The following is a 26,262-nucleotide window of genomic DNA, read 5'->3' on the forward strand; positions in this document are numbered from 1 at the left end:
GACGGTTGCCGTATGCCATGAGCTCGAGGGTCTTCCTCATCCATTTCAGGAATCCGCTGTCACCGCCTCTGTCTACCCTACCAGGTACTGCTCGGTCTCGACCAAAATCCAGGCATCATCAGTGCCTCCGGCGCCCATTGCCTTGCTGTCAAACTAGCATTGGTTCTTGGTGCCATCCTCAGGATCAGCCATGACCAGGGACTTGATGTAGTCGCCTCCGTCGGAAGCAGGGTTGGTTTCGAGGTTGTCTATCTCACCACCGTGGTCGGGGCAACGGCTCTTGATCTGGTGCACAGAATCTTGTCAGTGATTCTCAGGAAATAACGGTGTCTAAGTCGATGGCATGGAGAACTACCTGGTTCATGTAATCAACGCATCCCCCCGAAGAGAGCGTAACGTGATTGTAGTTGTGGGTGTCGCCCGATGAGGGCCAGATGGCGGCGTCGATGTGGTGGCCATTGACGTTGACGCAGTTACGGATCTAGATGATTTTGCTAATTAGCAAGATGCTCTTAAGAAGCAGTCCTCAAATAACCTTGACAGGCCTGGCTTGACTTACGTTGTCGTGGAGTTTGTATTCTCCGGCCATCCTGTCGCAGAGGCGGTTAAATGCATCAGAGATAGCGGCATCATCTCCTAGGTCGGCCCAAGTGGTGCCTTGCGAGTAGCAGCCATCGCCAGCCAGAGAGGTGCCAGTGAGAAGGAACAGCAGCAAGGCCAGAACGGCGGAGATGTTGAACTGCATGTTGACTCTTAGTGTCTCTGGAGTATGATAGAAGACTGTCTTATTCCTTTATATTGGAGAAAACTCTTTGCTGGGTAGCTTGAGTCGATGTGATCCAAGATGATGTTGTCAGGAAGAAATACTGTTGTAGATCTTCCCTTAAATGTTTGAGTGATGGAGACCCCCTCCCTTCCCATTGACGGTGTTGAACATTCACTGGCAGTTGGTGATAGAAGACTGAGTCACTGTCGTTGAAGCAGTAGCTGTGGTGCCCGGCGACCCACCCGCTTCGCACAAACGCTGCTACTTCCAGACCAACTCTTGCTCATCCGATACCACTTGGTTTGCTTTTGTCAAACATATTAATTCAGTTTCTCGGAGCAGAACCTTTCTTTTCGAAAGATTCTGATCTATCTGTTGAATCGAATTGTGGTTCTGTCTCTGCCTTCCGAGATGCAGAGCAAACGGCGAAACCCCCAAGATAACAGTACCCTTGGCCACAGCAAGTACGTTTTCGAACGTCTGTAGCTGCAAGCTTTGGCCAAGAAGTGCGCCGAATACGGTGAGGCTTGAACGATTAGACTTTTGAATGCTATCTTGGAGATCAAGGCGAATCCCTTATACTAATCTCAAATTTGTCTCAATGGAAAAGCAGCGCAATAACTTATTGGTCTGGCCCTCTCTTCCTTCTCCATAACGATAAAACGTGCCAATTTTAAAAATGCCGACTCGGCGTGCTGTCCTTTGGTGCCCACCCGGCTCACCTCCCAGCCATTCGACCAACAGCACCGACGCCTCTTCGCTGTCGAAGCGGAGAAGTACTAAACTGCATCTTTCTGATACAAGTTCCCTACACAGTTCCTCGTTAGGTATCTCAGTTAAGCAGCGCGGTTGAGAATCATGAACGTGTCGTGCGCGGCCACTCTCATCAGTCTGTTGGTAAGTGGAGGCAACGTCGACATGTGCGGTTATACGCAACGTTCCATAACCGATTTCGGTGTAAGCATCTCCAATAAACGACTCATAGCTGTAATCCAGATACTCCGAGGTGAAGCGCGAAAAGAGAATGCGAGACTTGAAACACAAGGCTGTTGGGGTCCCATCAAACCGAGCGAGCGGCGTCGGGTTCCGGCATGCTTTTGCAAATTCAGCAAATGCATGTAGCTCCTTACTGCCATTGAGATCAAACTCAATGTGCACACCGTGCGCATGATAAATAGCTTCGGTCAAGATTGGCTCGTGTTCCTGGTCATCGCGGATCCAAGTCACATTCCACACACTGGGATTGGCCCAACTCCAGGACGGAAATCCCGGGTTGGGAGCCACGCCACCGGCTGTCGATTGCCACGCAAGTCCGCACAAGAAGCTGTTTTCGACCAAGCTATCTTCTGCCCCAGCCTGATCCGGCACAACAAAAGGAATGCCGCTGATACTATAAACCGGATGGTCGAAATGTTGCAGTGCATTGGCCGCGCCACGAAAGGCGTCAAGTGCGTCGCTGTCGTGTGACAAGCTTCTCGTGGTGTACTGAGTCACCAGGCTGATGTAGGTAAGAAATGACTCCAAAAGACCCTTGTGGCTCACCGGCTCAAAATTGTCTTCACCAAGGTCAACCAGATTCGACAATGTATTCGAACCGACAACAGACTGAACACCGGCACCGTCGGCCCTAGCACGGCTGTATGGTGACTATGAATCTTCGGATTGTGCGCACTCAACGCCTCCGAACAGTTCACTCTGCCATGCTCCGTCGGTGTAGCCCATGCACTCGTAGTACATGGCAGTATCCGAAAAGACCAGCCGCCTTCTTGAAAGGAGAGCCTCTTGGAAAGTCCACCCGCGGGTATGCCACCTCCCCCTCTTCCAATATTGACGGTCCTCCTGAGGATGAATCCCAAAGGTAAAGACATCATCGACCACAAAGAGGTCCAGAACATCCCGGCGGCAGGCTGACACCCCTGGCAGGCCATAGTTGCAACCATCTCCAGCGGCAGCAATAATGGTCAGAGCGGCGCATTTGTATGTACGATCCATCTGTTGGATCTGCCCGTGTTTGTCCTTTGGGTCTCCCTGATCGATACAATATTGATCGACCCAAAGATATTGGAAATCGAGGGCCTTGGTGACTGTGATGGCATCTTCGATGGTTAGGGGTACATTCATTGAAAGATCCTCTGTTAGGGTCTCAGGCGTATTGTTCTGGCCAGTCCCCCAGACATAGCTTAGCGCAACAAAGCTAGGTTTCGGATTAGAATGAGAGTCCGTTGAGACAAGTCTTCGGGTGTGGCAGTCGATCAGCCATGTCTTCGGTATCTGTAAACCATCCTCCAAGCGACATGGCGTGTGTGTCTCTACGCACATGTCAAACCGTGACTTGGCCAGTGAACCATCGAAAACTGGTGAGACGATCTGTGTAGTACCCGCCTACCTAACGGGCCTGTTTCGATGACAGATAATAGTATTTGAGGCTGACCGAATCATGTCAAAGCTGTATGTGCCTGGTGAATGTCCGAAGGTTGCTTCGAACTGGTTTGGTTGACTGGAAGACGTAAACTCCGGAGATATTGGAAGATACCAATAGCCGTCCCGCGAGTTGAAAGGAAGAACTTCGATCAACACCTCGTCATGATGGGATTGAAACTCGTTGTGGAACACAACGGTGTATTCGCTCTTTTTCGGACTCGCATGCACTGCATTTGCCAGGTACCGACAGAATTGACAATGTGAGTTGACGGGCCAATCAATGCCCTTCGAATTTCTCACAGTCTGGGTAAACGATTGAGTATCCTGCTCGTGAATGTGTATCCACCGCTGACGTGGAAGGGGGTAAATCCTGGGTGCAGTGAAAGCTGCTTCGAAATCGACAGCATGGCATGGCGTGCAGAGGTCCGAACGTCCAAGTCGAAGATCTGGCGGCCACCACCCAAGCCCTGGTGGTTTTTCTGTCGGATTCTGCCGCAAGTATTCACGGATTGTGTCCCTCTCGAAACGTACGTTGTTTGCTGCAGCCTGTGCTTCGCGAACGTGGGAAGCTTGTATGAGCAACCTTTTTTTATTCTGCCTCTCAAACTGCAACAACGGCTCTTGATAGCCACGCAGGACAGAGATGTCGCCGTGAGCATTATCCGAAAGCATTGACGAGGAGTTAGTAGATCATGAAATCGTATTTGCCATTGTGAAGCTGTTGACCTTGATTGCTGGCGGCGTCAAATGGAGGATTTGTAATTACCGAGGGTTGGCGTGTGATCGGAGGCAGATGAAGAGGATAAGGACAGAGGCACGATGAGTGATATTGGGTGTTTTCCAGTTATGTGAAAGGGTGTTTAATGTTTCCCCAATACGTAAAAAGAGGGGAGAGGTCACGTCGCCACGTACGCAATGAGTTCGGCCTGGGGAGGAAGCTGTGCTAAGCAACTGAAGCTCGCTTGCTTAAGAAGATGGAAGGGCTGGACTGCTTAACAGTCATTTCAACGTTTCCACTAGAATTCTTGAGAGCCCGCTGTGGATCGTCGACACTGCATGTGGCTATTACAGGCTCCAGTGGCGTGTACATGCATTTGAATACTCCAGGACGACGCCCGAGTGTAGTGTACGCTGTGGCGGCGACGGAGGCGGAGCCTGCTTTGCTTTTGCAACTTTGTTTTCCTCACCACTCGTGGGCCCGTTTGTGCCTAGGACTGCGCCTTGCTCGTTCACCATTTACCGTTCGTACGTCCGCCGTGTCTATCCTCTCATATCGATCCCCTGCTCTTGATCAACTTATGCCTGGGGCGTTGTGGTCAGCGCTTGCTTGGCCGCGGAGGGAAAATGGATGCACCCACATCCTCTGAGCGGCAGTCATGCTCTTCTAGGCAGACACATGCCTCTTCCCTCGGATCTTTTGGAAATTTCGAGCTGGAGACAGGTAAGTCTAGCTAGGTCAGGCTCTGGCCATGCTGTCCTGTGCTTTTCCTACTGTGCAAGTCATTTTGCTCGGTTCAGAGTGTCTCAGATGTCCCATTTTGGCACGGCTACAGTCATACTCAGGAGAATGGACTTCAGGCTCATAATCATCTGGCTACAGAGAGAGAAAGAATGCCCCCTCTCTCCCTGGGTGTTGATGCATGCTTGTCTAGCTAGGCATTCAACTGCCCTGCTTGATCATTCCAGATTCCACAAACCATCCATGTCCATGGCGCCCTGTGCCCTTTGCCTTGGCTCAACAGCCGCCCGAATCCGGATCAAGGATGACATTGGCCCTGAACCAGTCACCTCCGTAGTTGTTGGGGTGGGACACGAGTCGTCCACGATCGCCACCGTGTGGGCACTTGTCCTTGACCTGATACACGCCATCGTATTAGTACCCCCCCGAAGAATCAAGATATCTGACAGGCGGGTAAAAGGACATACCTGCTTGACCACATCCATGCAGGCTTCCCGGCTCACGTCCGCGCCGAGTTTGCCGTGTGGGCCATCTGTAACGAGGATGGAGCCGTGGATGCCATAACCGTTGACATTCTGGCAGTGCGCGTTCTGCATGGTGATGTGGATTAGAAATGTGATTCTCATGTTGGAAGTTGAAACCTTTGGGCTGCTGGTGCCTCTCTTACCTCGACGTAGAACATGTAGCTTCCAGAAAGCTTCCCGCAGAGGGTAGCCAAGGCGTCGTTGACCTCATCGTCGTTTGCAATGTCACTCCAAGTCTTGCCGCCGCCATAGCAGCCGTAGTTGGCCAAGGCGTTGCCAGCGAAGAGGAGCAGCAGCAAGGCCACGATGGGAGAGAGCTTGAACTGCATGATGTTTGCGTTTGCTGTGTCTGGTGTGTAATGGAAGGTTGGTTGCTAGTACAGATGAGATGCTGGGGAGCTCGAAAAGTTGTCTTGGTCCAGGATGATGTTGTGGTCAGGTTGCAGAGATGAGAGATTCGGCCCTTAAGTAGTTGGGAACTGACGTCCCCATGTCCCCCACACCCATTCAATGTGGTGGGCTTCACTGGTATTGATTGAATGAGGGCGCAGTTACTACTTTTAGTAACACTTGTGTGTTTACGGCTATCATATGGAGAGCCTCCAGGCACATCCGCTTCTGAATCCAGGCTCAGTGTCACTAACCTGAGTCAATGGGACTCTGTGCTCTCTGGTCACACTTGGACGTCAGAAATAGTCCCTCCCGACCTGACTACTTCTTGATCTATGTTCACACCGGTGCCAAAGGTTTGCTCAGGACTTTGGAAGACTGAACAAACACGTACAGAACCGAGGGTTGAACTGTTCGTTGTCTCGGCATCCAAGTCGTCCTCTGACCTTTACTCTTTTTACTTTACGGCCTTGGTATTCATATCCAATAGCGTTTAGAGAGTAGAGGTGATAATAATTGGAACAAAAGAAGGAACCGACTTTATGTTACCAGTCCGGGACAGGGCTCACAGACATCTTCCATCCAATCCTGGTAGGCCCAAGAGCGGTACTTCTCTATCAACTTGAACCAGGCTGAACATGTATGAAATATCCAAATTGCTTTGAGTCAAAATGAGGCGCCTAGAGGTCTTATTCATGTCCACCCATCATGAACGAGCCTTGACAACGGTAGAGTCTATGGAAACACGTAGGAGCAAATAAAGTCATACCCCCGAACGGCCGCCTGCCATCCCTTTGAATCGGGATTGCTGCTTAGATCGGTGATGTGTGGAGCGCTTTCAACAAGGGCCAGCTCGACGGGGATTCCTTTCTCCACCATGGCCTCGTATGTGCCCTGGCTCTGTTGCCAAGGGATCAGATCATCGGCTGTCCCATGAATCAAGAACGTAGGCGTCTTGTAGTTCCCCGCACGAACGTGAGCCATCGGACTGACAGCCCTGATCTTTTCCAGCGATGGCTGGGGGAGAGCATGCCAATTGGTCTTGTCGGGAGACTTGTTGGCCTCCTTCCTGCTCGGAAGCCCGCCGGTGATGATGGGGAGCGTCTGGGCCTTCCAGTTGATATGAAGCACGATGCGGCAGCGCGCGTCTGTCAAGATTCGTGGATCGGAGAGTGGTTCCCAGGCGCCTACGAGGCCGTAGTTTGTAATAGGCTTGTCCTGCACGGCCTCGAGCACGTCGTACTCCATCCCCGTGTCTTCGGCCCCGACGGGCTGGATCGGATTTCTCCACCATTCATCCTCGTAGTTCGTGGGGCAGTAGAATGCAAGGATCGCCTCCGGTGGGCGCAAGCCACGCTGGGGTGCTGTCCATGCCGTTGACATGGCGAGCTGTCCGCCAGACGACCACCCCACTACCACTACCCTGTCGCCGTCGACCTGCAGGCCTGCCCTTTTCAGTCGGATATTAGGCAGCGTGTTACGGGCCCATTCGAGGGCGTCGCAGACGTCCACCATCGGACCTTCGGAGAGCGAAACCTCAGGGCAAAGTCTGTGGTCTAGGGCAACTGGGATGAATCCCCTCTCGAGAAGGAGTCGTGTCTGGGGTGGCCGTACGTCCTTCCTAGTGAACATGATGTGGCTGCCACCGTGGATCATCAAGGCTTTGCAAAGTCAGACTCGAGTTGTGCTCAGCATGCAGACGGGTAATATGGCTCATACGTACCAACTGGCATTTTCCCCTTGGGGAGCTCTCCGGCGGCGGGATAGTACACGTCGGCGTGGACATCCAACTCACCTATCCGCTTGTAGACAACCGTCTCGAGGGCGGCCTTGATATTTGCCGTCTTCTTCACAGCCTTCTTGGACGGAAATGCACCGATGAGACGCACCGTCTTTGACTCGGGGCATGCGCCGTCCGACCACTGCACCTCGTTGAAACCAGCCGCCCGCATCCGGCTCTCCCACTGCTCGTCGATCAGGGCGTGGGACCTCCCGTCTTCAAACAGCCACCACCCTTCGAACTGGCCGAATACCACGTCCAGCCAGAATACCTGCCTCGTGATCTCGACGAGCGTCAGCGCCCCGTCTTCACGGAGCATGCTCCGTAGGTTGCGGAGGGAAACGTCGAGGTTTCTGGTTGCGTGGATGGTGTTGGTGGCGAGGATGCAGTGGAACGCGCCATCATGCTCTGGCTTCGGTGCCTGCTCGATGTCGAGGACCTCAAAAGACATGCCCTCAACTCCCTTGAATTGCTGCCTCGCGGCGGCCACGAGCGACGACGACACATCGGTAAAAACGTACTCGAATGGGATCCCATGGCTTTTGAGATGGTTGATGATGTATCGAGTCGTGCCTCCCGTTCCGGCTCCAACTTCCAGGATCTTGAATTTTCCGCTGCCAGTCGCGCTGGTGAAGGCCTTGGTCATGAAGTCCCCAAGGACCAGAGTTGGCGTCCGGAACAGCGGCCAGAATTCGTATATGTCTTCCAATATCTTCTTGGCCTCTTTATTACCAAAGACCGTCTGTATTCCATCCGTTTCGCCGACCAAACAGGCAGCTAACTTGGATCCGACGATACGCACCAATTTGTTCACGCTCGCGTGCTGAGGATAGAGGTCAATGATCTGTTGGTAAATAGATTCGGCATCGAGAGGATCCACTGGTGTGTCTGTTCGTGCGAATGATTCATCCGTGGACGGGAAAATGAGCTTCCCGTGCTCGAGGACCCGGAACAGTTGGCGGATGAGCCGTTTGTGTTTGTCTAATGCCCGCACTTCAGGAATGTCATCACCCGAAGACAGCTTCCTCATGTCGCACCCCAGCTTCGCAAACGCTTCCACGACATACGCCAGGACTAGGCGTGCCTGGTGTGGGTACGCTTGAGACCAGAATTCCAGGGCTTTGGAACCCTCGGCAAGTTGGTCGTAGCGGAGCCTTATCTCCTGAAACGCACCGGCTGCAGAAGTGATGGTGGGCCGTTCCACATTCATCGCTGGCCCTGACTTGGCCGGAGTCGAGGAAGCTAATGAGGTGGCGGTCGAGCTTGTCTTGGGCGTGTCTTCGTCCGACTTGATCAGCTCTGGACTCGAGGAACGCGTGGAAACCATGTCCCAGGATGCGGGCGTCGGAACGGCGTCCGAGGCATCGTCCTGACCGGTGAGACCCAGCTTCTCGTCGACGTGAGCGGCAAGAGCCCCAAGATCGGCGAAGAACAGGAAGCTGGTCAGGTCGATGGTCACACCGAAGACAGATCTAATATTGTTGAGCACTTCGGTGGCCATGAGCGAGTCAATCCCGAGGTCATCCAGCGTCGTGCCGTCCTTCAGCTCTTCCAGCGGAAAGTCGGTGATACTGGATAGGAGCTGAAATAGCTCTAAACGCTTGCTGGAAGATTTCTTGCTCGATGCAGCCGGAGTAGGCGTGACTGGCACGTCAACCGCAGTTGCCACACGCTTGTGAGGGCCTGTTGCGGTTGGTTCTGCGGCCTTGTTGACACTCCGCAAGATCCGTGCAAGTGATGCCTGCGGCATCTTGTTGAATCGCAAACCAAACACTGCCATGACCATCTTCTTGCTCTCAGCCTCGAAGATGTACGCATCAGCAGACATGTCAGTCTCGCCGCCCTCCGTCATGTTGGCGTACACGACCCATTCCCCTGCGTCCGGGTTGAAGCTACCGCCTATTTCGATGTGTTCGATCTTCCCGCAGACGAGGACATCTTCCAGGCTTGGGTTGTTAAAGTAGTTCACCAGGAACCCGGCGAACTGCATGAAGCTGTCAGTCATCGGGGTGTCACAGAGACGCTGGTCTGCCGGGCCGTCCATGTCAGGGGTGATGACGACCTTCCCGGCGGCTTCCATGCCCACGCTGGCTATTTGCTTGATACCCCGGAAATCTGGTCCGTAGTAAACAACAGTGGTGAAAGCACGATATATGTGCTTGCCTTGCATCTTCTCGGCATCCGGGTGCCTAAGCACCTCTTCGACTCGACGACTGCCCGTCAAAGACTCGAACCTCTTGAATTCGCTGACAGCCTGGGCGTCATCTCTCCTCTTGAGGGAGACTTGGCCCGTGGTAACCTCGAAGGGATCTGCCGAGGGATTGACGCTGGATCGGGTGGTGATTGAGAATTGCCACGAGGGACGAAGCCCATCGACACGCTTCAGCTTGAGTCTGATCTCAACACTGGCATCTCCGCCGATAGGGGACTTCATGGTAAGGTCGTTGACAGTCGGCACATGAGTTGACACCTCTGCTTCTGGTTCGAGGAACATGGCTGCCCGGGAGACAAGTTCATAGTACAAGGACGCTGGACACAGCCCCTGCCCGGCCATGACATGCCCGGCCAGCATGACCTTGAAGCGCTCGGCTTCGGGATCGATCCGGAACACTGCCTCTTTTTGCAGGCTGTCATCGAAGCGGATGAAAGACAGAATCTCGTGCGCCTCTCCTGGCTTGGTTTCAGGCACTGCCTCCACTTTCTTCTCGGCGCGGTTTCCTGTGAATGGAAGCCAATGGCGAGTCTTTTCGAATTGATACGGTGGGAGGCTCAGGTGCGCATACTCTTGCTTCTGGCTTCTGTGGAATGGCCAGTACTGCACGGAGTATCCAGCCTTCCAGAGGTCGACCGTTACATTCGTCAAAGAGCCAGGCGCGTCGGGCGTAGTCAGCTGTGGTGATAAGAAGCTGTGCCCCTGGACGCTTGGCACAGAACCTTTTGCCAACTGTATTACGGATGAGCCGCGGCCAACCTCAATCCATGTGCTCTGTGAGAACCGGTCGCTGAGTCTTTCAACCGCCTGTTTGAAGAAGACGGGCCGTCTCGTGTGCTCCGAAACACTCCTAAAGTCGGGCTCCGAAATGCTTTCGTCCTCATCGCAGGTTTCAAGGTGGATTTCTGGCCTCCTCCATGCCAACGTCTTGGCCAAATCACTCAGGTGAGGTAGCATGGGCTCAGTAAATCTTGAGTGAAAGCCGTGCGTTACTTGAAGCCTCTTGGTGCGAACTGTATCCCGAAGTGCAGGCGTGTTCGCAATGTGCTGTTCCAGTGCAGAAATCGCTGTTGAAGAGCCCACCACAACGTGGCTCTTTGGGCCGTTGCAGCAGGCGACCTCAGCATAGCTATCTGCATTGTGGTCGTTCAACGACTGCAGCGCTTGGTCGACGGTCTGGCGATCTGCCTGCAAGAACATCATGCTTCCTGGCTCATCACCCCAATGTTTCATCATGAGTGCCGCTCTGCCCGCGACCAGCGTGACGGCATCGGGGAGAGAAAGAACACCAGAGATGCACAGTGCGGCCAAGTGGCCGAAGCTGTGGCCAACGACGGCGCTGACATTCAGCCCACTGTCCATCCACGCCTTAGCAGAGGCGTATTGGGTGGCAAAAAGGGCCGAGTGCAACGTGACCAGGTTTTGTATGGGTTTGTGTTGGAATATGACAGGGAGGAAGCTGTCCAGACCCTTGGAAACAAAGAGACTGTCGCAAGTATCCAGATGGTGACGGAACACCTTCGATGAATGGTAGATGTCTTCTGAGAGGCCGATGAAGTCGCTCTCCTGGCCTCCGAACACAAGAATCACAGGCTTAGGGCTCTCCGTGATCAATGAACTAGTGGCAGACTGTGATGCCGCTGCTTCAAGCTTAGAAGCAAGGTCTTGGATGTTGCTCACGGATGTCGCGAGGGTGTGCGGCAGTGCATGATTGGCCCGATCAGCAAGGTTGAAGGCCAAAGATGCCAAGAAATCCTGGGTCTTTACTTTGCCGTCCTGAAGCCAATTAAGGAGCTTTCCACTGTACGTAGCAAGGCTGCTCGCAGAACCGGCTGAGATCATCAGGGGCCATCGAGACGCACTAGGGAGACTCGTTGGAGTCTCGCAAGATGGCTTTTCAAGGACCATCAAGGCCGAATTCGATCCAGCAGCTCCATAGCTGTTGACGCATGCAGCACGGAACGGAGAGTCCCATGAGACAACGTTGCGGGGAATTACCATCTTGTCCGGGCCAAGCGGTGGTATTTTGGGATTCATTGTGCTGTGGCTGGCTTGCATGGGGATCAAGTTGTGCTTCATCATCAGCAGCACCTTGATGAGGCCGGCGACACCAGCGGTCCCTTCGGTATGTCCTATATTCCCCTTTATAGACGCGAAATGGAGGACCGAGTCTCGCTGAGGGCCGCCAAAAACATCACGGATGCTGCGAGCCTCGACAGGATCGCCCACGCCCGTGCCGGTGCCGTGTGCCTCGACGTACGACACAGACTCTGGGCGAAGGCCGCTGAGCTTCAACACGTCTCTGTAAAGCTCAGACTGAGAGCCTGAATGGGGGACCGTGATCAGGCTGTCGTTGTGATTCTGGTTCGCCGCGGACCCGGAGATGACGCCGAGTACGTTGTCTCCGTCTTTGATAGCATCGGACAGCCGCTTGAGAACCACGACTGCTACTCCCTCACCTCGACAGTACCCGTCAGCGGCCGAGTCGAAAGGCTTGCACTGCCCAGTCGGGCTGAGAAAGCCTGCCGCAGACAGGTTTTGGTAGTCGAAGGGACTGGAAATGACGTTGGTGCCACCAGCGACGGCACGGGAGCACTCGCCAGACCAGATTGCCCGACATGCGGTGTTGATAGCGACGAGCGAGGATGAGCATGCGGTATCGATGGTCAAAGAGGGGCCTGTCCAACCAAAGTAGTGGCTCATGCAACCGCTGATAAAACCTCGCGTTGTTCCCATGGTAGCGTACGCGGTGGGAGCATGACAAGAAACGTTGTCGTAATAATTGCTTATGCACGCTCCAATGTAACAGCCGTAGTCCTGTGGTTCATTTGTCGAAGAAGGCCCGAAGTATCCTGCCGACTCCAAAGCCGTGTAAACGACCTCGAGCAGGATCCTGATGAACACTTTATGTTAGCTCGGCATTCACAGCTCTGGTTAATAAGGGAATAGTATGCGGCTGTCCGAGCTTGGGATAACCAAAGCATAGAGGAGGGATAGGCAGACAACTGCGTACCTCTGTTGTGGGTCCCAAGCAAGAGCTTCACGAGAAGACTTCTTGAAGAAGCGGTGGTCGAATGCATCAGGGTCCCGGATGAAGTTGCCCCACCACTTTGTATTTGCAAAGTCGCCAGCTTGCGATAAATTCAATCGCTCAACCGGTGCTGGCTCGACTGTCGTCTTTCCTTCGAGTATCAGATCCCAAAGCTCGTCGACCGAGTCCGCACCAGGAAATCTGCCGGCCATGCCCACGACAGCGATGGAGTGCGGAGGATATTCGGGCCGGTTATGGGATCCATTAGGGAGCCCATTGGCCTTTGTCGCTCCCAATTTGCTCAGAGTGAAGATCTCGAGAGATGAGTCCAGGGCAAGAGATGGGGGAATATGATGCCCAAACCCAGCAAATGCCGCCGTCTTCCTGTCCCGGCCCAGCTGACCAACGGAAGATCTGAGTGTTTGATTCCAGTCCACAGCCTTCAGGAGCGTGTTGTCCAGGACATGTTGGACCAGGGAGCCTTGGGTGATGACTCTGCCGTCAACTGCGGACCGTAGAGGTGCAGAAAGCATCTCTACATCTGGCAGTCTCAGGTCTTCAGACTGCAAGACCAGCTCTGCGAGTTTTGCCGCCGCATTCGAATGTTCAGAGGTGTGGAAACGGCCACGCACTGAGACGGTCTTTGAGCGAAGGCCGACGATGCGAGCCCTTTCATTCAACTCATCCACATCAGCCGATCTCAGAGTTACCGTCACGCACGCTTCATCGTTGACACTGGATATGTAGGCCTGTCCATATGGCTCACCGAGTTAGACACGGCACTAAAACAGCCATCATGTCGAGGTAGGTCTCACCTTTGGAAACGACTGAATGATTCTGGCGACTTCAGCCTTGCTGTCAGAGTCGATCTCCTTCCAGCGAAGAGCAACACACGAGTATTGCTCGTGCTTTTGGGCGTAGATGCCATCCTGGTCAACATATGCGCCTATACATACAGCCAGTCTCAGTGCAACAGCCGCAGTGACGCCAATGTCGGCTTCAGTGGCTGCGCTTGCCACGGCGACAGCACAGAGGAATCCAGCGCAGAACCCCTGGATTCCACCAGAGTTGACGCTTCTTAGGATCTGAATATGGCTATCATTTCCTAGGTGGTCCAGGTAGCGGGAATACTGGCTCATCTGAAGGAGAACAGTGACTGCGAGACCGTAATGGTTAGGTGCGTCGCCATGGTGGTATGGAAGGGAGCCGCCGTCTCTTAGCCACTGCTTGAGTTGGCCTAGGAAGCTTTCCCCGGGAACCTGACGCAACTCCGGGTCGAAGTTCAGAAGGCTTCTCCAGAATCGGGGCAGGTCGCTCACGGCATCTCTCAGAGCTGCTAGTCGATCATTGGTATTGAGCTCTTGTCGTAAGTCTTCAAGTATCCCTTCAGGGGGAAACTCATTGTGCGGTCCAAAGACCAGTGTAGAAGGAAGAGTTGAGAAAGTTGTCATCTTTGGGTAGAGGAAAAGTGCAAGGCAGTCATTCGCAGTGTAACTCAGGCTTGATGGATTTCACAGACTGCGGAAGTGATTTCAGGTCCTAGAGCATTGACAGTTGGTTTCAGCTATGAGTCCATCTAGTAAAGAATCCTACAAGTATATACGGAACCTCAAGCCACCACGAAGGATCACCGAAGCCGTCATCGCCCCGAGCACGCAAGCGAACTTCCGTTGCTTCGCGGGACTTGAACCGATGAGGGTAAAAGTCGCTTCAGATCCTGCTCGGCTGGAATTCCGAGATCGCGCTCGCATCCGATTTTGAGGTGGTCTTATCGTGGTCCCAGTCTCGGCAGGATGCTGTTTGTACTGTGTAAGAGAAGGAGGATCACTCTGCATGATTATAGCTGCGACCAGTGAGCTTAGTCCATTTTGCCCGTTTGAGGAACGTGCAGAATCCTCAGCTGGCGCCTCGTCTGCGCTGAAGGAATTCGGCCTCGCCAAAGCCTTGGTTGAAATCCTGAATGGATTCAAGAAGTTTTGAGCAAAGTGGAGGGCAGTATTCAGAGGGTAGTATTTAAGGCTGTCAACGTGCTGTCGTGCCTCTCGACCATGCATGTATTCTGCAAGAGCCCATGAACCGATCTTGGCAACTTAGCACCATTCGCGTCTTCAAAATTCGGCAAAGCAAAATCAGCAGCTATGATTGATTCCACCCTCTGGTGGGCCTTCTTGGGAGGCTGCACAACATATGCACTCTATGTGGCATACTGGCGCCTTTACTTGAGCCCCATAGCCCACATCCCGGGGCCGCGGCTCGCAGCCGTAACAATGCTGTGAGCATCTATCTCCACGGACATTTGGATTGATGTCCGAGAAGGCTAACCAGTGGAAGGTACGAGATGTACTATGATACCTGGCTTGGCGGACAGTACGAGTTCAAAATCATTGAACTGCATAAACAATATGGCCCCATCATTCGAATCTCGCCCTGGGAATTGCGTAAGGAACCCTACCATTCTTTGAAGCTGTTCATCCATACCACTCATGGCATTCAAATTACAAAACACTGACTAAGAATATTGCAGATATATCTGATCCCGTAAGACGGCCTGTTATCTCAAAATCATATGTCCTGTATTAACTCATGCACAGGACTTTTACGACACACTTTACGTCGGTCATTCGGCTCCACGTCGCACGGAGAAGTACTGGAATACTGTGAGGTATTTTGGACTTGACCTCTGCGTATTTTCCACGGTTGACCACGATGTCCATCGTATACGGCGCAACGCTCTTAATCCTCTTTTCAGCATGGCAGCTGTCAGATCGTTGCAGCCTATCATCCACGAAAGAATTGACATGGCAATGAGACGTATGAAGGATTTCATTGACGAGGACAAAGTTCTCAATGCCACTTACATGTTTTCTGCTTATACAAATGGTAAGATTACAATTGAAACAAGTGAAGAAAAAGACAAGCTGACACACAAGCACTCAGATGTTGTCGAGACATACTGCTTTGCGCGATGCCAGCACCGTCTCGGTAAGTCCCGTTGCCAAAACCCAAAATCCATTACACGCCAGACACTGATGTGACCGAACACTCTAGAGCACCCTGATTTCGACCCCCACTCGCGCGATGCCGCTTTCGAAGGTGCCACCTCTGTCCACATCATGAAGCACATATGGTGGGTATACGATATCATGAACCATTTCCCCACCAGCATTGTAAAGGCCATCAACACCGGGGCCGGGCTTTACCTTGAGCAGAAACGGAGCTCGCGCGCCGCGGTCGAGAAAATCATCGACGGCGAGAATGAGGACTGGCGCGGACAGGAACAGCCAACCATCTTCCGCGTCGCGCTCGACTCGAAGCTCCCCGCCCACGAGAAATCCGTGGGGCGGCTCGCGGACGACGCCCAAATGGCCGTCATGGCCGGCACCCTGACGACTGCCATGACCTTGGACACCATCATGTACTGGCTCCTGGCCCAGCCCGAGACCCTGCGCAAGCTCAAGGAGGAGCTGCACCGCGCCATCCCCGTGGCCAGGGACATAGGCTCCACTCCCCTAGCCACGCTGGAGGGCCTTCCTTATCTCACGGGCGTCATCAAAGAGGGCCTAAGGCTGAGTTACGGCGCGTCAATGCGCCTCCAACGCATCGACCCCGACAATGCCATCATGTTCACCGACAAGAAGACCGGGAAGGAATGGACGATCCCAGCCAAGACTCCGGTCGGCATGTCCACCGTGCAGATCCACCACGACGAGGACATCTACCCGGACAGCAAGAAGTTCCGCCCCGAGCGGTGGCTGGGCCGCGACAGCACAAGCCTGGACAAGTACTTCGTCAGCTTCAGCAAGGGCAGCCGCAACTGCCTCGGCATGAACCTCTCGTACGGGGAGCTGTACCTTTTCCTGGCCACCGTGTGGAGGACGTGGACGACGCGGGAGGTCGGCCCTACCGAGGGCGAGGCTGGCGTGCTTGAGCTGTTCGAGACCACGGCGCGCGACGTGGAGATTGCTGGGGATTATTACATTCCCGCCGCGCAGAAGGGATCCAAGGGCGTCCGGGTCAAGGCGTACCGCTTGGATGCATGAGCTCGGGCCTGGATTGCATCATGACGACGGGGCAGTGTCTACGTGTGCTGGTTTTTCTTTTCCTCTTTGGCAATCGATCGATGCCTATGCATGGACTTTTGCATGACGTATCTGGTTTCCCATTTCCATTCCTTTGGTTTCAGACATTATAGGAAAGATAGTTCAATTCGCAAGATGATCCCATTCAACAACAGTTACATTAACCTTTCAGTATATCGGCGAATTTGTACCATCTATTGTCTTAAAAACAGATTCGCTTTATGCTATAGTGTGCTCTAGACTTTGATGGAATCATACCTGCTCGCATGCCCACCAATCTTCCAGCTTCTGCTCGGCACCTTAGGTAAAGAGTGTATACTGGTACGACCTCGCAGACTTTGTGGGATCTACGAGTTCTTCGTGTAGGGCAACGTGCATGAGCCTTGTTTCATACTAACTGCTTGCAGAGAGCCTCACCTGCATCGATTGGGAGGCTATGGCCCCCAAATGCAAGGCTGCGCCGGTCAACTTGGATGCCTAGCTAACAAGAGCCTTTCAATTTGCCCCATACAGTGCGTAAGCCCGCATTTGTCTCTATTATGTGCCTAGTATGTAGTCAGCATCGAAGAATGAATCCTTCGTTCGCATTTCGGTCAGTCGGCCGAGCTCGTATTACTTTGGAAGTTTTGCAATCCACATGCATGTCGCTTACCAGATATGTATGCAAGATGTGTTGTACGAACAATCCTCCTGCCGCGGCCGGTTACGCGAGCATCCGCCACTGTACGGTACTAACACTACAGCCGATAACGCTCGGAGGTTGTTGCGCGTTACAAGGGTGCATATGGGGGCCGAAGTCTGGTCGTAACATATGAGTGACGGTCCAATTCTGCCGCCGTCACACATCTAGTTCAACACAATTTTGGACCAGACCGTCTTCGACACCTGCCCTTTGGGTCATCCAGCTGAAAGTCCATAGCTTGACCTGTGTTTGTGATTGCAAAATGTCTCACGAGATACTTTCCGACAAGAAAATGTCTATCAGCTCTCTGGGGAAGCAGGTTTCTTCCCTGTCTTCTGACGTCGCTGCATATCTTGCCAGAACTCCTTTCCCCAGCCCAAGCTTCGAGGCGGACGGGGGTGATGTCCCGGAGGACCCTGAATACGAAGCCCTGCGCGCGTCTCTGAACGACGCAGCCCTCGATCTCCTCCGCCTGGTCAACGGGCCCAAGACCACGCTTCGCGATCTGTTCTTCTCGCACTACGACCTCGCAGCCCTACAGATTGCGCTCTCCCGCAGATTCTTCAACCACGTGCCCCTCGTCCCCGCCTCAGCAAATGGTAACGGTGTGGCTGGGGCGAGCAGCAGCGCCGCCGAGGTTGCTGCCAAGGCGGGCATGGACGAGGGCCGCGCCGGCGCCCTGCTGAAGCTCCTCGCGACCCGTCGCATTTTTGAGCCAGTCGACCACGGTGATGGGGTCGAGCGCTTTAAGCACACCGCAATTTCGGCCTCGTTGGCACGAGATGCTGAGTATCATGCCCTGGGAGACATGCAACTGGACGACATTTTCAAGGCGTCGTCCGAGTTATCGACCCTCGTTGCTCGATCGCCCCATGCTTCCAGTGCCACCGAGTCGGCTTTTCACCAGCGCTTCGGCGTCCCGGTGTATCAGTACTACGAGCGGAACCCGGAAAAGGGAAAACGCTTCGCACAAGCCATGAGCAGTTGGTCCAAGGGTGAGTTCTATGCACTTCTCCCATTGTAAACTCGGTTGTGTATTCACATCTTTGGCGTATAGTTAATGAGAGGGGGACTGAGCTCCGTGATAGCTTTGCGTGGGCGTCTTTGGGCAATGGAAAAGTTGTCGACGTTGGCGGGGGAAGCGGGCACATATCCATCAGACTTGCCCGAGTAAGTCGAACGTTTCTTGTGTGGTTTCTCCACGCTCCCCTACCCCCCCCCCCCTTTGCATATATAAACATGCCATGTGTTGACCAAAGTTTGTAGGAGTTCCCTGAATTGCGGTTCGTTGTCCAAGACATCTCTCCCCTCCAGCTCTCTCATGACCAAGAAGACCTCGAGGGCCGCGTGACTTTCCAGCAGCACAACTTCTTCAGCCCGCAGCCTGTCCACGATGCGTCGGCCTTTTTCCTTCGACAGGTCCTGCACAACCACAATGATACGGATTCGCTCAAGATCCTGCGTGCCCTGGTGCCTGCTTTAGAGAAGTGTGGCCCAAAGACGCCGGTGTTGATCAACGATGTCATTCTTCCCGAAAGCGGCACGGTTTCGCGGTTTGAGGAGCATCTGCTGAGACAAGCCGATGTTTCGATGCTGGTGATATTTGGTGCTAAGCAGAGGAGCCAGCGAGACTGGGACAAGTTGTTAAAGAAGGCCGATCCGCGGTTTGTCATTGTGGACGTGCAGAGGAACCCGCTAGGTGTGGGCTTGTTACAGGTCCATCTCTTGAGTTAGATCTGTTGCAGATATCCATGCAGCACACGTTCTACGCCCCGACTGCCGGGCTCGTGTGATACACTTAGCATTTGCTTACCTTATGCTGCCCCAAGTAGTTGACGGCAATAAAAACAAGAATTTTTGAACTTCTGAAATCACTATTCATGATTCAATTGAAATTCTGTGGGAGAGCACGAACATACATTCCAACTTGAAAGCCCACAGTACTTTTCGCGGCAGCAGATCCATGCAGTCCGAGGCAGAGTGAGTAGAATTGAGTATGGACGCCGAGTTTTGTGTCATACTAGATTCCCAGGGGCAGAGCATTGAGAAAAGAGTTATAACTATCGATGTCAATGGCCGTTCATCAGCGATGTCTGGGCGAGGGGGCCTCGGTGCTACTGAGTATCTGTCTACGCGTACATAACAATCATGATTTCCACATATAAACAATGCGTATTGCAAATCCCGCGCAAGATGACAGTTGCAGAACTTGTTTATAAAGTCGAACTTGCATTTGAATTTGCTGTATTGAATACTGAATGCCACGGAATTTGGAAAGAGTTTCGCAAGTACAATTCGATTCGTCTGAGCTCCGGAGGACGCACGGCGAGACATTACAAAGCTTTGGGGCGTTTAGTCTTTGCTCGCCATTCGCACCGAGCCCATTGTTGCCATTCTAGTTGAGGTTACACGAGGCAACCAACCAGTGTTGTGGCCGTACCACGTCGAGGCTCGGGCTCGGCCGAGCTACCGAGCCAAACACCAGACAGCCCTGCAAGCCGACAAAAAGCTGATCATCCTTCTAAAGCCATAAAACACCATCTTTTACACTGGCTCCATCTTGGCAGGGAAGCTACTACTGCCCCACGAAGCCGTTCATCCAATCCCCTCACGCCCCCGCTCTTCCTACTGCAGTCAATCCATTAGCCCTGTGCCCGAGTTCTTCTGCAGCACCGCCATGGCTGATATCTTCCGGGACGCACCTGCGGGGCACCTCATCCGTTTCCTCACCGGGGATAGAGGGAAACTGCTCACCTACGCTGATGAGAGGCCCGGCTTCGAGCCGCCAAAAGTGTCCGGCCGCTCAACACCACAGCAGGACGAGAGCAATGGCGACGTGGAAAAGCAAAGTGCGGGATCAACGCCGGGAGTGTCTGAGGACATGGTCAATTGGTACGATGACAACGACCAAGACAATCCGCAGAACTGGTCGCTGCGGAAGAAGATATTTGTTCTCTCACAGATTATGCTCCTGAACTTCTCGGGTGAGTCAGTTGAAACCACTCAATATGCTCTCGGAATCATGTTGGACGGTCTGGCTGACCTTGGTGTGCAGTGTACATCGGATCATCCATCATCGTTCCGGCTGAACCCAGAATGATGGAAATGTGGGGCATCTCACAACAGAGCGCGTCACTGTCGCTGTCCATGTATGTGTTGGGATATGTACGTTGCGGCTCCCCTTCTTCTTCTTTCTCGTTTCAAAACACTGACCCGTGTCGCGAAGGGAGTGGGGCCGATGTTCTTCAGCCCGATCTCAGAAATGCCGCGAATGGGTCGCAACACTCCCTACATTACGTCCCTCTTCCTGTTCGTCATGATGACCGTCGGGGCCGCTACGGTCAACAACTTCCCGGGTTTAGTCGTCTTTCGGTTCTTGCAGGGACTGGTCGGAGGCCCGGTGCTGGCAACGGGGGGTGCCTCGGCGACGGACCTCTTCTCCATGGTCAAGGGGGCCTACGCCGTGTCGGCGTGGTCGGCGAGTGGCTTCGCAGGGCCGGCCCTGGGGCCGATGATCGCGGCTTTTGCGGTGGCCGAGTCAACCTGGCGCTGGCCCATGTACGAGACGCTCATCCTGAACGGCTTCACCTTCACGCTGCTGCTGTTCTTCCTCCCAGAGACGAATCCCGACACCATACTCCTCCAACGCGCGCAGCGGCTGCGGAAGCTGACGGGGAACTCCAAGCTGCGGTCGGATTCCGAGATCCGACAAGGCGAGATGCATGTTCTTCGGACGATGGGTCGGTACCTCACGACTCCCTTCAAGATCACTGTGCAGGATCCCTCCATTGCCTTCATTCATATCTATACGGCGTTGACATATGCGATATATGTAAGTTGGATGGCCACAGAAAGCAGTCGGAGATTGTCCCCCTCTCCAAAGACTGTACAACTTCCTGGAACTCGTCTGATATAATGGTAGTATTCGTATTTTGAGTCATTCCCCTTGGTCTATCAAGGTGTCTACGGCATGTCCTCCAGCTTGGGGAGTGTCGTTTTTCTTGCCATCCTGGTAGCAGGTATAATCGGTGCTGCCCTCTTTGCGTTGCTGCAGTGGTTCATTTACGAACCCTACACTCTGAAGCACGGAATCGGTGTCCCGGAGACACGTCTGGTGCCCGGGATCTATGCTGCAGCGGCAGCGCCCACCGGGGTGTTCATCTTCGCATGGACGGCGAGGCCGGAGATCCACTGGATGGTCCCTACCATTGGTGTGGTGATTTACTCAGTGGCACAGCTAATAGTGAGTTGACCCGTGGGAGAGGTGCCGGGTCGTTTCGTCTTCTGACACATTGCAGCTGCTGAACTTCATCTTCATCTACCTTCCAACCAGCTATCCTCGGTATGCTGCCAGTCTGTTCGCGGCGAACAGTGAGTAATCAACCTCAAGCAATCGTTACGGCGTGAGATTACTAACGAGAAATGATTTTGATAGCTTTCCTTCGAAGTGCGCTGGCTTGCGCAGCAGTGCATTTCTCACATCCGCTCTTCGAAAACTTGGGGATCGGCGCAGGCTGTAGCGTGCTAGGTGCCCTGACTGGTGCATGCTTTTTTGGTATCGTGGCCCTGTGGCACTATGGTCCTCAGTTGAGAGCGAGAGGAAAGTTTGCGGAGACGTACTAGACGGTTACGTAGTCACAGAGCAATTTGAGATTGCGCAGTGAGAAATTGCAGACTACAAGGTCAAATGATACGTATGTAGGTGTAAATTGTTACATTTGCGCCGAACGGCTGCACAGTGCCAGTGTCTTACGGGGAAGGTTCTGGGAAGTCATTACGAGGGCGCAGGAAAATGCTTGGGACTGGTCAATGTTAGTGCCATGGTTTGTACTTACTCGAAAAGGAACTCGGGAAATCGAGGCCGCTCTCAGCCGACTCATGTTTTTAGATGCCTCTTATTAGTCCTCGGGCACGAATTGGAATATTGGGAAGATTGAATCGATACAACGTTGAACCCCGAGAAAGGGCATGAGATCACTGCCACAACGTGTTTTTAACCACTGCTATGCTAAAATGCCCAGTAAACCACGGAAAGGCTATGGAATACTTTCAAACAAAATTTACCGCGTGTCAAAATACATTAAATCCCTTGTCCTACTTCAGAAAAAGGCCTTTAATATAGAATGATTGGTTTCAAGGAGCCTGACGCGGATGTTTCTTTGGTTACTGCAGATGGGCATGGATCTATCACTCACAAAGCAAAAACCTATGTTTGGTCAAAAAACTTACCCCGCACAGCTAAAATTACACAGTAGATACCGCCCCCGCCCCCAAAATGCCCAGCCCAAAAAAACCCCTGTTTACGCATTCCCCCTCGCCTCCAGGCCCTTCCCATCTGTTGCACCGTGCAATCCGAGCTTTAGCGAGCCGCAGGTGTCCAACACGGCTGGACGGCCAACGTAGGAGTGCTTTTGCAATCCTAGTGGACACGCACGCCATCATCCCAAAAAAAGAAAAAGCGCAAAGCCCGTACTCACGCTCTTCAACACTCTACAACAACACTTTCGCTTTCCAGTCTCATTTCTTTACCAAGAAATTTCCTTCTACCAAGGAAGTATCCATGCATGATATACCGATTGACTGGTCTAGTGAAACTTGATAGTTTCTAACAGGAACCTCTGCTTAAGCGCTGTGAAAATAGTGCTCTGTTTGCGAATACACGTCCTTTTGTGCTGGGCGTGCCCGGCTGCCCGGATGTGCTGCTACCTTAGCTGTTCCGCGTTAGACTCTCTGCAGCCCAGACAGGCTTATCTCAGGCAACTCATTCCTTCCGCAAGAACGAGGCAGTTTGCCACGCGGGGGATACGGGCCAGCCCAGGACCTGACAGCTGTATGGCTACTAGATATTGTGTTACCATCTGCAGCCCCCTGAATCGCTGGGTGGAAACCGTACTTCGCATCCAAAGGGCACCAGTCAGCGACTCGGACCCCTGGGTGGCTGAGCCTCATCCGACAATTGGTCTTTTTGTCTGTGAGGAGTTACTAAGTATTAAATCCAATTCTTTCCCGGCCCGTCTGACGCAGCGGAATAAAGACACATTGGACGTGAGCCGCAGCAGTTCTCTCAGTCGAGCCTGTTTCGTGTAACCCAGGAGTTTCTCCGACATCACAGAGCACAGCACAATCTCCTCCATCAGGACTGTCGTACGGCTGATAAGCGGGGAATGCGAAGGCCGCCTGAGTACGACGTTGGAATCCGCACCAGCCCATACCGCCGTTCTACATCCACAGTCCCCGCGCCATGGCGACGGCAGTGAGGAGCACCGGAGCGGACCCTTGGGACAGCACGACCGCTTCTATACCCGCCAACCTGCCCGCCAACCCGCAGATAAGCACGCTTCGGCGCACGACATGTGATGTTTGCCGCGAGCGAAAGGTTCGGTGCGACCGCACGAAGCCCGAGTGTCTCCGCTGCAGACGCTCCGGCGCCGTCTGCGCCTACCCTTCCCCAGACGCGGATGCAGCGAAGATTCAGCAGACCCTGCAGAGCCTCTCCAAGCGCCTTGGTGAGTCTTGTTTGCTGCTGGTCCCCCCTCCCCCCTCCTTGTCTGCGTTTCTTGGAAATGCTTAGACTGCTTACACTTCTACAGAAGATGCTGAGAGCAGGCTCCAGTCCAGCCAGCCTCCGGCACATGGTGCGACGCCTATTACGGCCTCTGGGGGGCAGATGATGGACTTCAGTATCGTCGACTTTCCTGGCCTCGGGTTCTCGGCCGAGGGAGGGGATGACGCCAATTTCCAAGCCTGGTATAGTACTAGCGCCTCCTTCGGGCTCAGAGCCGAGCGTTGCTGATGCCTGCTTACCTTAGGGATCAGCCAATGATTGATGATTTTGGGGGCCATTTCGGTGGCTCGGGCAAACTGAGCAGCACCGTCAGCGTGTCCCCGCTGCCCTACGGCACGCTCTCTGACAGCGTTCCCACCCCGATCGAGACAGGAACCACAACAGCAACCACAGCCAACTCGTCACGAGCCTGTACTATTCCACAGGAGCTGGGCCACGGGCAGGTCGACCAGCCGAGTCCTCCTGAAAATGGCTTTGGCACTTTGCCCGTATCTCCTGAGACATGTGCACGACTGTAAGTAGCTGAGCCTGAACTCAAGTGCTCGCTCCCCACGCCGTCATCCCCCCCCCCCAAACCCCCGGAGGTGTTAGTGCTCAACCCAGTCTTAACTTTAATTTAGCTTTGAAGCCTATTTCGACGTCGTCCAAAAGCATCTGCCCCTGATGAGCAAGAGCGCTTTCTACCGCACCTTACAACAGTCTCCAGACAAGCACCAGACGTTGGCCCTGAAATATGCCGTGTGCATGGCCGGGGCCCAGGCAGAGAGGGATTCGTTCCAGTTCAAGGAGCAATGCTACATCGCAGCACGGCTCCACCTGGAGCAGGCCGAGCTCGGCTCCGGCGCCTCGTCGTTCTGGAACGCCGAGGCCGCGCAGGCCCTCGTGCTCGTGGCTCGTTTCGAGTTCGAGCACTTCACCTCCCCGCGCGCGATGGTCACCACGTCTCGGCTGTTCGCTCTCATGTCCGTTTTATGCCATCAGGATATCTCCGGCTCGGAAAAGGAGCAGGGCGAGGATGAAGAGGAGCCGAATCTGCTCAGGATGGTGATGCTCGTCAGCCTGTCTATGAAGTTCCGGGAAACAGGGGTCCTTGGAAACAGCAAGTTCAAGGTGAGTCACCGTGCCGCTCCGCAACCCACAGGCCCGGACAGAGTGACAAAGGCAAGAGCCAAGCGTCACTTTATAAACTAACACAACGTTAATTAGCCGCCCTCAGTGTCCAACATCTATGATGACATCGACCTGGACCGCCTCAAGATCAACCTGCTCACAACATCACGCAGCGTCCCAGAGAACGACGCATTCGGCGTCCTGTGCGTCGCCCTGAAGATCGCCAGCGACGCGGAGCAGCACGACCGCATGACCACCACGGCCGTGTCCGGGGTCGACCTGCCGGCCTTCAACTTCTGCCGCACCCATGAGCGCCTCGAAACGAAGATCGGGACTATCGTGACGCAGTGGCTCACCTCCTCGCCCTCCTCCGCGCTCTCCTCGGGCCCCCACTGCGAACTGCGGGTCTTGGCCCTGCTCGTTGCCCTCGGAACGAGGATTCAGCTCTTCAACACGGCTGTCTACCATGGCGGGAGGTCAAAGTTCCTGCATACCATCACCTACGAATGCCGCGAAGAGAGCGTCTCCAGCGCCATTGACATCAGCGACTTGTTGTGCTATGCTGAAGTCCTCCGCCCAGATAAGGTGAGCGGCTCCCCTCGCCTTGCTCTATCAACATATTCGCAACATGCCAGATGTTGACAAGACCCAGATCACGATATACCGAGAAGCAAGCTTCTACATGATGCCTCCTCTCCGGCTGGCCGCCGAGGCCCTCGTGGCCGTCCTCCAGGCGCGCGGCCAAGACAGCGCGAGGCGAATCCCACACGGACACCTCGAGGTCCGCCAGTCGCTCAAGACGATACTCCAGGTGATGGACGCATGCAAGAACGAGGCTGGCTCGTACAACGACTGCATAGGGATGGTCCGAGCCTACCTGGGGAGCTTGGAGGAGACGTCCACGCCGCTGCGAACGGGGTTCTCGGCAAGCTCCTCCCTGGGAAAGAAGTAGACACCTGGCCCAGAGGTGGGCTAGTTGGAAAATCCCAATGCCCGGGGCTGCGGGCTCAGGGGTACCTCTGCCCCCAAGGGTGCACGGCGCCGCTCTCATGCCATGCCGGCACGGTCTACAGCTGACCTGTGTAAATTTAAAGCGAAAAAAAAAAGGTTTCATGATAAATATTGAACGCAAGTTTTAGGGAACATTCGAGAACATAGAAGGGTACCCAGTACGGCCTTGGCGTATAACAGATCCATGTGGTCAAGACAACGCGGCATGGAGACAGTGATGGAGAAGATTCCC

At 53.9% G+C, this 26,262-nt stretch overlaps 7 protein-coding genes across 7 annotated transcripts; 4 read left to right on the top strand and 3 right to left on the bottom strand.

Moving 5' to 3' along the window:
- Nucleotides 1-153: 153 nt before the first annotated feature.
- On the bottom strand, nt 154-745 carry INS49_004879 (uncharacterized protein; the record flags this gene model as incomplete). Its single annotated transcript, XM_043165666.1, has 3 exons — nt 154-285; nt 356-481; nt 560-745. 3 exons carry the CDS (start codon nt 743-745, stop codon nt 154-156), a joined length of 444 nt encoding a protein of 147 aa, XP_043017795.1.
- Nucleotides 746-1,602: 857 nt separating this feature from the next.
- Nucleotides 1,603-2,887, bottom strand: INS49_004880 (uncharacterized protein; the record flags this gene model as incomplete). The annotated part of the gene is made up of 3 exons (XM_043165667.1): nt 1,603-1,646; nt 1,699-2,402; nt 2,439-2,887. 3 exons carry the CDS (start codon nt 2,885-2,887, stop codon nt 1,603-1,605), a joined length of 1,197 nt encoding a protein of 398 aa, XP_043017796.1.
- Nucleotides 2,888-4,922: 2,035 nt separating this feature from the next.
- INS49_004881 (uncharacterized protein) lies at nt 4,923-14,034 on the bottom strand (the record flags this gene model as incomplete). Its single annotated transcript, XM_043165668.1, has 9 exons — nt 4,923-5,042; nt 5,114-5,236; nt 5,314-5,513; nt 5,815-5,830; nt 5,955-5,970; nt 6,330-7,221; nt 7,284-12,445; nt 12,566-13,332; nt 13,399-14,034. 9 exons carry the CDS (start codon nt 14,032-14,034, stop codon nt 4,923-4,925), a joined length of 7,932 nt encoding a protein of 2,643 aa, XP_043017797.1.
- An 816-nt stretch (nt 14,035-14,850) lies between these two features.
- INS49_004882 (uncharacterized protein) lies at nt 14,851-16,623 on the top strand (the record flags this gene model as incomplete). Its single annotated transcript, XM_043165669.1, has 6 exons — nt 14,851-14,855; nt 14,915-15,021; nt 15,108-15,121; nt 15,175-15,463; nt 15,521-15,565; nt 15,632-16,623. 6 exons carry the CDS (start codon nt 14,851-14,853, stop codon nt 16,621-16,623), a joined length of 1,452 nt encoding a protein of 483 aa, XP_043017798.1.
- A 983-nt stretch (nt 16,624-17,606) lies between these two features.
- On the top strand, nt 17,607-19,078 carry INS49_004883 (uncharacterized protein; the record flags this gene model as incomplete). Its single annotated transcript, XM_043165670.1, has 3 exons — nt 17,607-18,339; nt 18,402-18,514; nt 18,611-19,078. The coding sequence occupies 3 exons, from the start codon at nt 17,607-17,609 to the stop codon at nt 19,076-19,078; spliced, it is 1,314 nt and encodes a 437-aa protein (XP_043017799.1).
- A 943-nt stretch (nt 19,079-20,021) lies between these two features.
- On the top strand, nt 20,022-21,967 carry INS49_004884 (uncharacterized protein; the record flags this gene model as incomplete). The annotated part of the gene is made up of 6 exons (XM_043165671.1): nt 20,022-20,328; nt 20,400-20,509; nt 20,571-21,176; nt 21,399-21,587; nt 21,643-21,715; nt 21,780-21,967. The coding sequence occupies 6 exons, from the start codon at nt 20,022-20,024 to the stop codon at nt 21,965-21,967; spliced, it is 1,473 nt and encodes a 490-aa protein (XP_043017800.1).
- Nucleotides 21,968-23,585: 1,618 nt separating this feature from the next.
- Nucleotides 23,586-25,971, top strand: INS49_004885 (uncharacterized protein; the record flags this gene model as incomplete). The annotated part of the gene is made up of 6 exons (XM_043165672.1): nt 23,586-23,850; nt 23,935-24,091; nt 24,154-24,423; nt 24,530-25,019; nt 25,116-25,604; nt 25,672-25,971. The coding sequence occupies 6 exons, from the start codon at nt 23,586-23,588 to the stop codon at nt 25,969-25,971; spliced, it is 1,971 nt and encodes a 656-aa protein (XP_043017801.1).
- Nucleotides 25,972-26,262: the final 291 nt, after the last annotated feature.

This window comes from Diaporthe citri (assembly GCF_014595645.1).
Source record: "Diaporthe citri strain NFHF-8-4 chromosome Unknown scaffold_13, whole genome shotgun sequence".
Taxonomy (NCBI): Eukaryota; Fungi; Ascomycota; class Sordariomycetes; order Diaporthales; family Diaporthaceae; genus Diaporthe; species Diaporthe citri.